At 40.6% G+C, this 9,951-nt stretch overlaps 1 protein-coding gene across 3 annotated transcripts; it reads left to right on the top strand.

The window, feature by feature from the left end:
- Positions 1–1,674: 1,674 nt before the first annotated feature.
- LOC111668569 (uncharacterized) lies at positions 1,675–9,185 on the top strand. 3 transcript variants are annotated; one of them, XM_087178894.1, is made up of 3 exons: positions 1,675–4,064; positions 7,294–7,926; positions 8,757–9,185. In XM_087178894.1, exons 1-3 carry the CDS (start codon positions 3,875–3,877, stop codon positions 8,861–8,863), a joined length of 930 nt encoding a protein of 309 aa, XP_087035020.1. In that variant the 5' UTR covers positions 1,675–3,874; the 3' UTR covers positions 8,864–9,185. The 3 variants fall into 3 exon arrangements, with proteins under 3 accessions (XP_087035020.1, XP_023280403.1, XP_023280404.1); XM_023424636.2 differs by having other exon boundaries at positions 1,676–4,064; positions 7,294–8,375; XM_023424635.2 differs by having other exon boundaries at positions 7,294–9,185.
- The last annotated feature ends 766 nt before the right edge of the window (positions 9,186–9,951 follow it).

Raw genomic sequence — 9,951 nt, 5'->3', positions numbered from 1 at the left:
AAACTAAACTAACCCCAAACTAAACCCGTGCAACCACAAACACCTACATAAACCACCACCAAACAAATAACAAGAAGAAAAAGGACAGAAATATGGAAAATAATCCAAAAACTCTCTCTCCCACTCTCTCCCTCACTCACTCTCCTCTCACACGAAGAAGAAGAAGAAGAAGAAGAAGAAGAAGAAGAAATGGCGCCCATTTATTTTTTGTGGCTCTCTGCTCTGTTTTATTTTATTATTAAACATTAAGTATACAGGAGTATACAAAACAAATGTAGCGAGAGTGAGGGGGATTCCCCCCAGTGAGTGACGTCAGGAGAGGGGACTCCTGGGTTTAAGTATCGCGGGCCGTGTTCAAAGGTGTGCCTTAAACGCTAGTAAGACTAGCCCTGTGTGCAGTGTGGGGAATGCGTGTTCAGAGCAAGTCTTTTGTGTGCTGTGGGTGAAGTAAAGGAAGCTGTGTTCCCTCATGACTGTTGCAGTCAGACTGTTACTGGTCCAGTTGAAGCCCTCCATCCATTTTTATGAATTTCAAGATATTGTATTAATAAAGATTGTTCTTTTGTATATTACCCCTTTTTGTGTGTTTATTCAAGGGTTCTGACATTTTCAGCGTTTATTGCTGGAGTAAACTCACATTTATTACACAAACAGTGAGCATACAGGGGTACAGTAAAGAAAATAAATAAAAAGCACCAGGGGTAAATTAAAATACATTACATAAAGATATTAAAAGACATATGTAAATTATGTTTCAATAGCCTTTTTGTTCAAAGAAAAATAAATGAATTTTATATATATTTCAGTTTCCTTCAAGAAAGCAATGAAAGATTGTTCTTGGTTTGTGAATTTACTTTTGTGGATGAAAAATTGCCAATATTTTTTAATACATTTATTATGAAAAAATGTATTTTTTGGGGGAGTGTCTAAAGAAACCAAGCACAATATTCTCCCATGATAAAGCAAAGTCTTTGAAAACATGGTCAATGATAAATCGGCAAAGGTCTTGCCATAGTTTCCTTGTGTGAGAACAATGCCAAAATAAATGTAATGCTGTTTTGGGATCATCACAGAAGGAACAGTTTGTGTTTACATGTCTCTTAAATTTTTGCATATAGTGATTAGCGGGATAACATTTATGAATAATTTTATAGGACACCTCCTTACTATTATTTGTGATAAGGTATTTGTGAGAAATCGTCCAGACCTTTTTCCAGTAAATGTCATTCACAAATCGATTCAAGTATGCTGCAACATGGGGGATAGAGACAACATCTTTTTGAAAGAGGGCACGTATATCTCTATTATTGTTATGGGGATGCAGTGAGAAACAAGTCTTACCCACTGGAGAGTAAGCTGGGTTAGCTCTCTGCCTCTGTTTTATTTATTCATTTATTATTATTATTACATTACATATTCAAAGTAAGGAACAAAAGAGTAGCCCTACATAATTAACAAAGAAAGACAACAAATATGCACAGTGCCAGGGGTTATAAATAATGAATATAAGTTTTGCCCAATCAAATACAGAAATATATTTTTTAAAGTATAGTGCCCCTTCATTTCTATAGAAATTGCTCGCCAATAGTCCAAAAAAGTTTATGCTTTCCGGGTTATCTCCTCGTTCCCGAGACACAGCTCGACCGTGCGGAGAGTGCACGTACACAGCGGTGACGTCATCCGGAAAAAATACTTTTCTGGGTTTTTTGTTAGCTTTGGAAATTTTTTACAAAGATTAAAAGTCCACAGCTTAAAAATATACAATAGGAAAATAAATAATTGACTGTGTTTACAGCTGGAGGTGTCCTGTCAACAGTTTTACAAGCGTCTCTTTTACTATTGTGGTCTAAGGGAAAAATGCTTTTTGGGCTGCAGGGGATTTTTCGCTGCAATACCGCGAGTGGCCACTTGGAAACACTGGCAGAGCGGCGCCGTATTCAGTTCCTATAATACATCCATGGCTTCCTGTCCTCTCCTGTAAACGAGGATGGCGCTTGATGTAAACAGAGTATCAGTTTCGTAGCTCCGACACGATGGCCGCTCTTGACAGTCTGTAGGAGTTCGCGGAGCAGCGGCTGTCTGCGGCGGTGGAGGAGATATTCGAGTGTTTCCGGAGGACTGTCGCCGACTTTGAGGAGGAGATCAGGCTGCGTTTCCATGCCACTGCTTCATTTAGCTAGGTTATGGTAGCAGCCAGCAGCTAACACTTAGCTTCTACTCTACGAGGTGGATTCCACAGCCAGATATAATGTCAGTGTATCTGTATTGTGATGATGGGAGTCATCTGCCCACCCGGTGTTTGAGTACAAACCTGCAGCTCACTCCACCTCCGTGCTTCAGGGTCACTGTGGTGGTCCCGAACAAGTCCAGTTCCAGACCAAACCTGCTGGACGTTTGTATTGACAGGAATAAAACAGATCATGAAGCATCAGAGTTGCCTGAAGACCGTGGTGTCAGGACTTTTTTGTCAGTTTTCTCCCAGCTGATCACAGGAAATCATCTGAACCTTTTTCTTTATTTGATTAAATATTTATTTTTGGTGATGGCAGTAAAGGACACTGATTTTGCACATCAGAGTTTTTCCAGAATGACTACATATGTTAAAACAGTTTGAAGACTCTAATGTCTCCAGAGGGAGCTGAGTGATATCTGATAGTGATGTTAGTTTATGTTTAATCTATCTAATATTGTGTTAGTCATATTATTCCCTGTGTTTGTTGAATAATACATAAGATAAGGAACTTATAAATAATTGCATATTAAATCGCAATCACAATATTGGTAAAAATAAAATGCAATTAGATTATTTTCCCAAATCATTCAGCCTTATCAGGAAGTGCAAGAAAATGCATCTTACAATAATGATGGAAAGTGACAAGAACAGGCAGATTCTGATGACGCCAACCTGAATTCAGAAGTTGGGTGGAGGAGCAGGGGCTTTGTCTCACTGGGGTTGATGAGAATAATTTCATTAAAACAAAAAGTGATTTTTGTAACAAGTAGATTTAGTTTGATTTGTGAACAGTGAGAGGACAGTTCTGCAGGGAGATGGATATAAATGTTTTATACAGAGAGAAGACTGACTGGTCCTGATCCTGAGCAGAGACATGAAACAGACAATGAAGCACAGCCAATCAATAATGAAGCAATGAAAACAAAACACCTCCATGTTAGTTGATATTAGCTTTTTCATATGTTATTGCAGATCAGGTCTGGAAAGCATTTCAGACTGACTGACTGACTGAATCTGTGGAATAAAAAAAAATAAATAAACAAATGTGACCTTGACATGCTTTCTCAAGTTGGACAGGGAATTTTTTTTGTCAGTGATGAAGTCTGGTTGTGGTAAACACAGCAAACATTTCGAACTAAATCTTTCTTTATTTCTAAATCTTCAAACAGACTTCAGATCAGACCACATTTTCACATTAAAGAAAATTCATTCCACTGACTAAAAGCTCTGCTTAAAACTAAGTACTTTAAAGAAATGTAGTCCAGTCAAAAGTACAATATTTGTCTTTAAGATAGACAGATAGATAGATACTTTATTTATCCCCTAATGGAAATTCATAAAGTGTAGTGGAGTAAAAGTTCTTTTTCTAAAAAAAATCTCAAGTAAGGTTCAGATACTGAAAAATGTACTTAAATAGAGTGCTCAAGTAAATGGATACTGGACTGGGGATTATAAGGACTATAGGATATCTATAATACAACAGTAGGTGGCGGTAAAGCTCCGTGTGGCTGCAGTTCTCCAGTAAAACAAAGAAGAAGAAGCTTTAGTTGGCGCATGCTCGAGGCTTCGAGTGGGGGGAGTCTTCGTTCACGGTGACAGATTCCTGTCCACTTCACCGGTGAGCACCAGCTGTCCCCAGTCATGTCCACCATCCAGCTACTCAGAGCCTTCGTCAACCAGAGACTGACGGTGGCCGTGGAGGAGATCATCGGCCTGTTCGAGAGAACCATCACTGAGTACGAGGAGGAGATCGACCGCCAGCGCAGACTGCTGGGAGCTGAGGGGCGGCAGTATGAGCCCGACATCAGGGCGGCGATAGACCACCAGACAGGTCTGTCACTGAGGTGATCAGTCTCCTCTTCATCAGGTCTGTAGAATAGGTTCTTGTCTGCAGGGACAGCGGACTGTGTTCAGCCTTTCTGCTGGTTAGCTTCATGGCTAACGTTAGCTTTAGCAGCACAGACCGACAAACAGTCAGTTCAGAATAATCAAACACATGTTGACAGTTAATTTATCAGCTGTTTGTAGTCTCAGTCCTGAGATCAGCATTCCACGTTAGGTTTAGTCTAATTTAATCTTATTTCATCTACATCACAAGTTTTAGTCAGTTAAAACTATTTAAAACCAAATTTAAATCTCATGATCAAATCCAGTGAAATCTCTTTGTGAAAATATGAGTCAATCACAAAGTGATGAAGTGAAAGAAACCTTCAAAAAGGAAAAAGAACCAACAGCTCTGCAGTCAATAAAAACAGTAATGTTCAGTTCAGTCTGGACTGAGAGGAACCGGTTTTATTCTGTGAATGTTCTCCTGAGAATTCTGAGATGTTGTAGTGTTGTATTAGACTGTGTTATAACAGGTTGTTCACTGCCAACCGGCAATCGTCTACATCACATACTGTTCATTTAATAACCAGCAGATGTCTCATAATAACATGAACAGGAGCTGAAGTATGTATGTCACTCAGCTTTTGTGTGCTTTAGCAGCGATAGCAGGTTTAACATAACAAAACAAACCTGTGTTAGCTAAATTTTAGCTGACGTGAGATGCTAACAGATGATGTTACACCACTGATTTAATGGGTGGATGGATGGATGGATAGATAGATAGATACTTTATTTGTCACAATTATAAATTCTAAACAATAACAATTAAATTTGTCCAGTTCATAAGCCACTGTCTTTGGCTGAGGTGTTCTACAGCCTGATGGCAGTGGGGACAAAGGATTTCCTGAACCTCTCTGTTCTGCAGCGCAATGAGATGAGACATTGACTGCAGCTGTAACTGCTTCTCTGTTCTGCCAGAATGCCATAAAGTTGTTGTAATATGGCTTTAAAAATAAAATGAAAAAAGTAAAGTTTATATTATATTTCATATTATATTTCAAGTGGGTCCAAATGTCAACCCGTTTTGTTTCTGCCATGTTATTTTCCTGTCACCGTGTGTTATCTGATCTACAGCTGCAGTGTTTAAGTCCAATTTCTGTTGTTATTTTTTCATTAGTTTGTGATGTTTACTGATTAATCAAGAAAATTACCAGCAGATGAATCACTATTTAGCCCTAGATGACCTGCTGCTGTCAGGGTCAGTCTGACTTGATAGATGTTTATTAATCAAAGTCTTCTGTCTGTATTGTAGCTTCCTCAACAGCTGAGTGTTTACATAGCCAAAGCCAGGTTTGGGCTTGACTATTTACTATAACAAGAGCTTAGGCTGCTTTGTCTGGTAGCTAGGCAACCACAGTGACTGGAAGCTAGGCAACAAGTGCTATAAAAGCAGTACCAGCACCAGGATACATCCAGCTCAGGTGTTTACATTTATCTAAGTTTTACATGACTCTTCAGTCAGCAGCCGTTTCTCAATCTGCGTTCTTCTCTGTACTTGTGTTCTTGTGGACTTGTGAAACGTCATCAGTCTCAGCCCAAGTACTGTTCCAATTCAAAGTCTGCATCTTCCCAAGCACAGATCAAATATCTTGAAGTGTTCTCGCTCAAGCCGCGTACAGAAATAGCAACAAACAGAGGAGTAGCAGTTTTTCTGGATAAAAAGCTTTATAATTTTTATATCTCTCAACTGATTTCAAGGAGTTGTTTTTATATTCAAGGGTTTATGATTTATGTGCAGTAAAAAGAAAAGTTTGGTCCCAAGTTAATTAGAATCGTGATAGTTAGGCTTTAATCAAATATATATACACACACATACACACTCACCAGCCACTCGTGGCATAGATTCAACAAGGTTCTGGAAACATTCCTCAGAGGTTATAGTCCATATTGACATGATAGCATCGAGCAGTTGCTGCAGATTTGTCGGCTGCACATCCATGATGCAAATCTCCTGTTCTACCACATCCCAAAGGTGCTGGGTTGCATTGAGATCTGGTGACTCTGGAAGCCATTTGAGTACAGTGAACTCATTGTCATGTTCAAGAAACCAGTTTAAGATGATTTGAGCTTTGTGACGCATTATCCTGGTGGAAGCAGCCATCAGCCACCAGGTGTACTGTGCTCATAAAGGGATGGACATGGTCAGCAACAATACTCAGGTAGGCTGTGGCGTTTGAATGATGCTCGGTATTAAGTTGTGTGTGAAAATCCCAGTAGATCAGCAGTTTCTGGAATACTCACCAGCCTGTCTGGCACCAACAACCATGCCACGTTCAAAGCCACTTAAATCACTGTTCTTCCCAATTCTGATTCTCAGTTTTAGCTTCAGCAGATCGTCTTGACCATGTCTACATGCCTAAATGCATTGAGTTGCTACCATGTGGTTGACCTATTAGATATTTGCGTTAACAAGCAGTTGAACAGGTGTACCTAATAAAATGGCTGGTGTGTGTGTGCGTGCGTGTGTGTGTTTGTTTGTGTGTACACACATATATAAGCAGGGCTTAAAGTATTCCGACACCGTCCCGGCTCTCCGGCGTAACGCTGTGAGAGAAAAAATGAAAAATGAAAAGTCAATACACTTGTTGTGGATGCGGTTTATCATGTTTGAGGTAATAAAGTTCAACTACCAATGGTATGAGAAGAACGCAGGTCTCGCTCTCAACCTAACCAGTTACTGAACCTTACCAACTTTACTAGCCAATCAGAAGGTGAGCGAGGTGGGTCTTGGCAATACTGGCAGTGTAGGATCCAGCGGCTTGAAGGAGCCGGGCGCTTGTTTCTGCACTGTGCTCGAGGAAGCGATCTGCCACCAGCGGTAAAAAGTTGCCCTCTCGTCATGAATTGCTGTCAGTGCTGCCCAACATACAACTATGTTGCCGGGAGTGACACTTACGGTTGACACTCATCAATGACTGACCGTGTCTGTGATCAAAAAATACACGTGTGCACATTCATTGCTAAATATGATCTGTTTTTCACAATTTCTTTTACAACCCAAAAAGAATGAAGAATTAATAATACTTTAAACTTCCCCCCTGGGTCAGGTGGAATAAAAACCAAGGCAAACAGAGAGAGTTTGATGAATAAAATGTGAACTGTGATTATTCTGCAGACATACAGCAGTCCTGAAGAAGTCCCCCTGATCTTTTTTACCTGTATCTGTACCTCAGGTGTGTCTCAGGATGTCCAGCCACTGATTGTCAATGCAAAGATTCCTGCGAAGCGGCAGGAGCTGAGCCCCCGTCTGGAGCAGGAGGCCCCGCAGCCCCTACGCATTAAAGAGGAACCAGGGGATGTGTGGACTGGTCAGGAGGGAGGTCTGGAGGGGACTGATGTCCCAGAGTTCCAGTTTCCTCCTGTCTCTGTGAAGAGTGAAAATGATGAAGAAACTCCTCAGTCCTCAGAGCTTCAACAAAGCCGAGCCAAGGAAAGCACATATGGTACGGCCTCCAGTCCAGCTCAACAGACGGAACTTGGAGCGGCCGGAGAGGACCGTGGAGAACCAGACCGAACCCTTGACATGGATGTAGCTAGATTTTTAAAAGCAACCAGTAACGGTCAGTTTTTCCTTTCTCAGTGTTTTAAAGCTGACCCTGAAGTCCTGGATGATGACTGGAACAAGATGATCAAATCGCAGCCGTTTTCAGACACACTGACAGACAGTGAGGCTGCGTCTCACAAGAGATCTCAGAAAAAACTGTATAAATGTCCAATATGCAGCAAAACCTTCCAGCACAACACAGCTCTGCAGAGACACATGACCTGCCACACAGGGGAGAGGCCGTTCGACTGTGCTGAGTGTGGTAAGACCTTCAGACAGAAGGGAAGTCTGCACATTCACATGAGGAAACACACAGGAGAGAAACCTTTTAGTTGTTTAGTTTGTGGTAAAAACTTCACCCAGAGTGGAACCTTAGCTGCACACATGAGGATCCACACTGGTGAGAAACCATTCAGCTGCTCAGTGTGCAAGAAAAGGTACAATGAAAGAGGGACACTGGTCAGGCACATGAGGGTCCACACTGGAGAGAAACCCTTCACCTGCTCACTGTGTGGGAAAAGGTTCAGTGAGAAAGGAAATCTGAACAAACACAAGAGAATCCACACAGGAGAAAAACCGTTCAGCTGCAGTCTGTGTGAGAAAAAGTTTAGTTTGTTCTCACACCTCAAGAACCACAAGTGTCCTGGAAAGAAAAGCAGTGAAGCTGCAGAGCTGCAACCTCAGCTGCAGTGTCCAAACGTCACAGAGCAGGTAACCAGATACATTCATGAGTCAGTCTCTTCACTCTCCTCTGGTGATAAATAGAAGAAATCATTAATCAAAGAAACAATCAGCAGATCACGAATAGAAATAGTCAATAAAAGTTATGTTCTGAGTCACAACTGTTAAACTGAACCACATGGAGCTGATCTGGGATGAACTCAAGGTAAAAGTGACACGAGTGTGAACTTCTGCAACAGAGATGGACCAAATGATGGTCTGATTTTGTCTGATTCCACTGTATAGAGTACGTCAGAGTTCAGCTGCTGGAGGAGGCAGACATTTAGATTCAGTTTACATTTAAACAAGATGCAATGATTTTTTTTTTTTTTAAATCTCCAGTTGTTTATTTGTTCTTTGCTTTAATTTCAGAAACATTGAATGATGTAAACTTCAGTCACAACTGGAGAAATGGAACAGATCTGCTCCTTTTCCATCCAATCATCTGTCTTCACTGGTCAAGAAACAACTTGCACTAAATGCACATAAACATAATGTGTGAAGTGTATTTGTAAGCTTCCTACCCTCAGTAATTAGCCCGAGCCTGTCCTGTTAAGGCACAGAGAGAGGACTGATGCTGCTGCTAACATGCTGCTCACATTGTGTGTATCCATGCTGTATGCTAACCAGCTGCATGTTGTTGCTTCATGTTTAGTGTCAAACTACTCCTTTAATGTTTCTGTCATCTACACTTTGATCAGCTTAAACATGGAAGATGTTGACAGGTAGTTCGCTTTATTGTAAGATGTTTAAGTTTCTGCGTTTGTGTCACAAAATAAACTTTTGTTTTATCAATTAAAATGTTTTTGTATGTTTACTGAAAATCATGAAATAAGCCACAATTCGGACCTTGCTCTGCTATGTCCTCCAGCCCATGACCTGGAGAGTGACTGAAGTCCACCATCGTCCAGGAATGTTCCAAGATCTTAAATGTGTCTGAGGAGAGAGGAGAGGAGCTCAGCACGGATTCATAAGTATATCCTGACTGTTCAGTTCTTCTGATGGGACAGGAAAAGGAGCAAGCAGGAAACAGCTTTACTATATTAATTACATGACTGTAGAAACAGGAATGGCAGTCTTGTGGTGGCTCTTACATAATTCATGTTTATTCATAAGCACATACAGCAACTCTGCTAAAGCCAAATAATCCAACATGGTCAGTGACAGTGATAATAGAAAAATAAAAGGAGAAAGGATGTGGTCTGATAATTTGGCATAAAAGACAATGAGTCAAAGAATATATTTTACTCTTAACTACATGTATCTGTTTGATGAGAGGTCTTTCCTTGTTCCATTGCCTCATGTCTGCCGTATGCACGTTTCTGAGTTTTAGTCAGCTGGCGACACCTAGAGGCAATGCAACAAAACTATGAACATTATGACAACATATCAAAACAACTCCTCAAAGCTTTATTGGAAACAATAACACATCCATGTGTATGCAGTTGATAATAATTGCGCAAAAGGATGCAATACATGCCCTAATAATAATGGCAGGTTTAGACTTAGACAAAGTAGCGAATGTCAGAATTAGAAGGCAACAGGTGTTTATAGACCATGCTGACTT

This window comes from Seriola lalandi, unplaced genomic scaffold (genome assembly GCF_002814215.2).
Source record: "Seriola lalandi dorsalis isolate HSWRI2012SDOR001 ecotype SW California unplaced genomic scaffold, Sedor1 jcf7180002054748, whole genome shotgun sequence".
Lineage (NCBI taxonomy): Eukaryota > Metazoa > Chordata > Actinopteri > Carangiformes > Carangidae > Seriola > Seriola lalandi.
The sequence above is the reverse complement of the archived record's forward strand: the minus strand, read 5'-3'. Positions and strand labels throughout refer to the sequence as shown.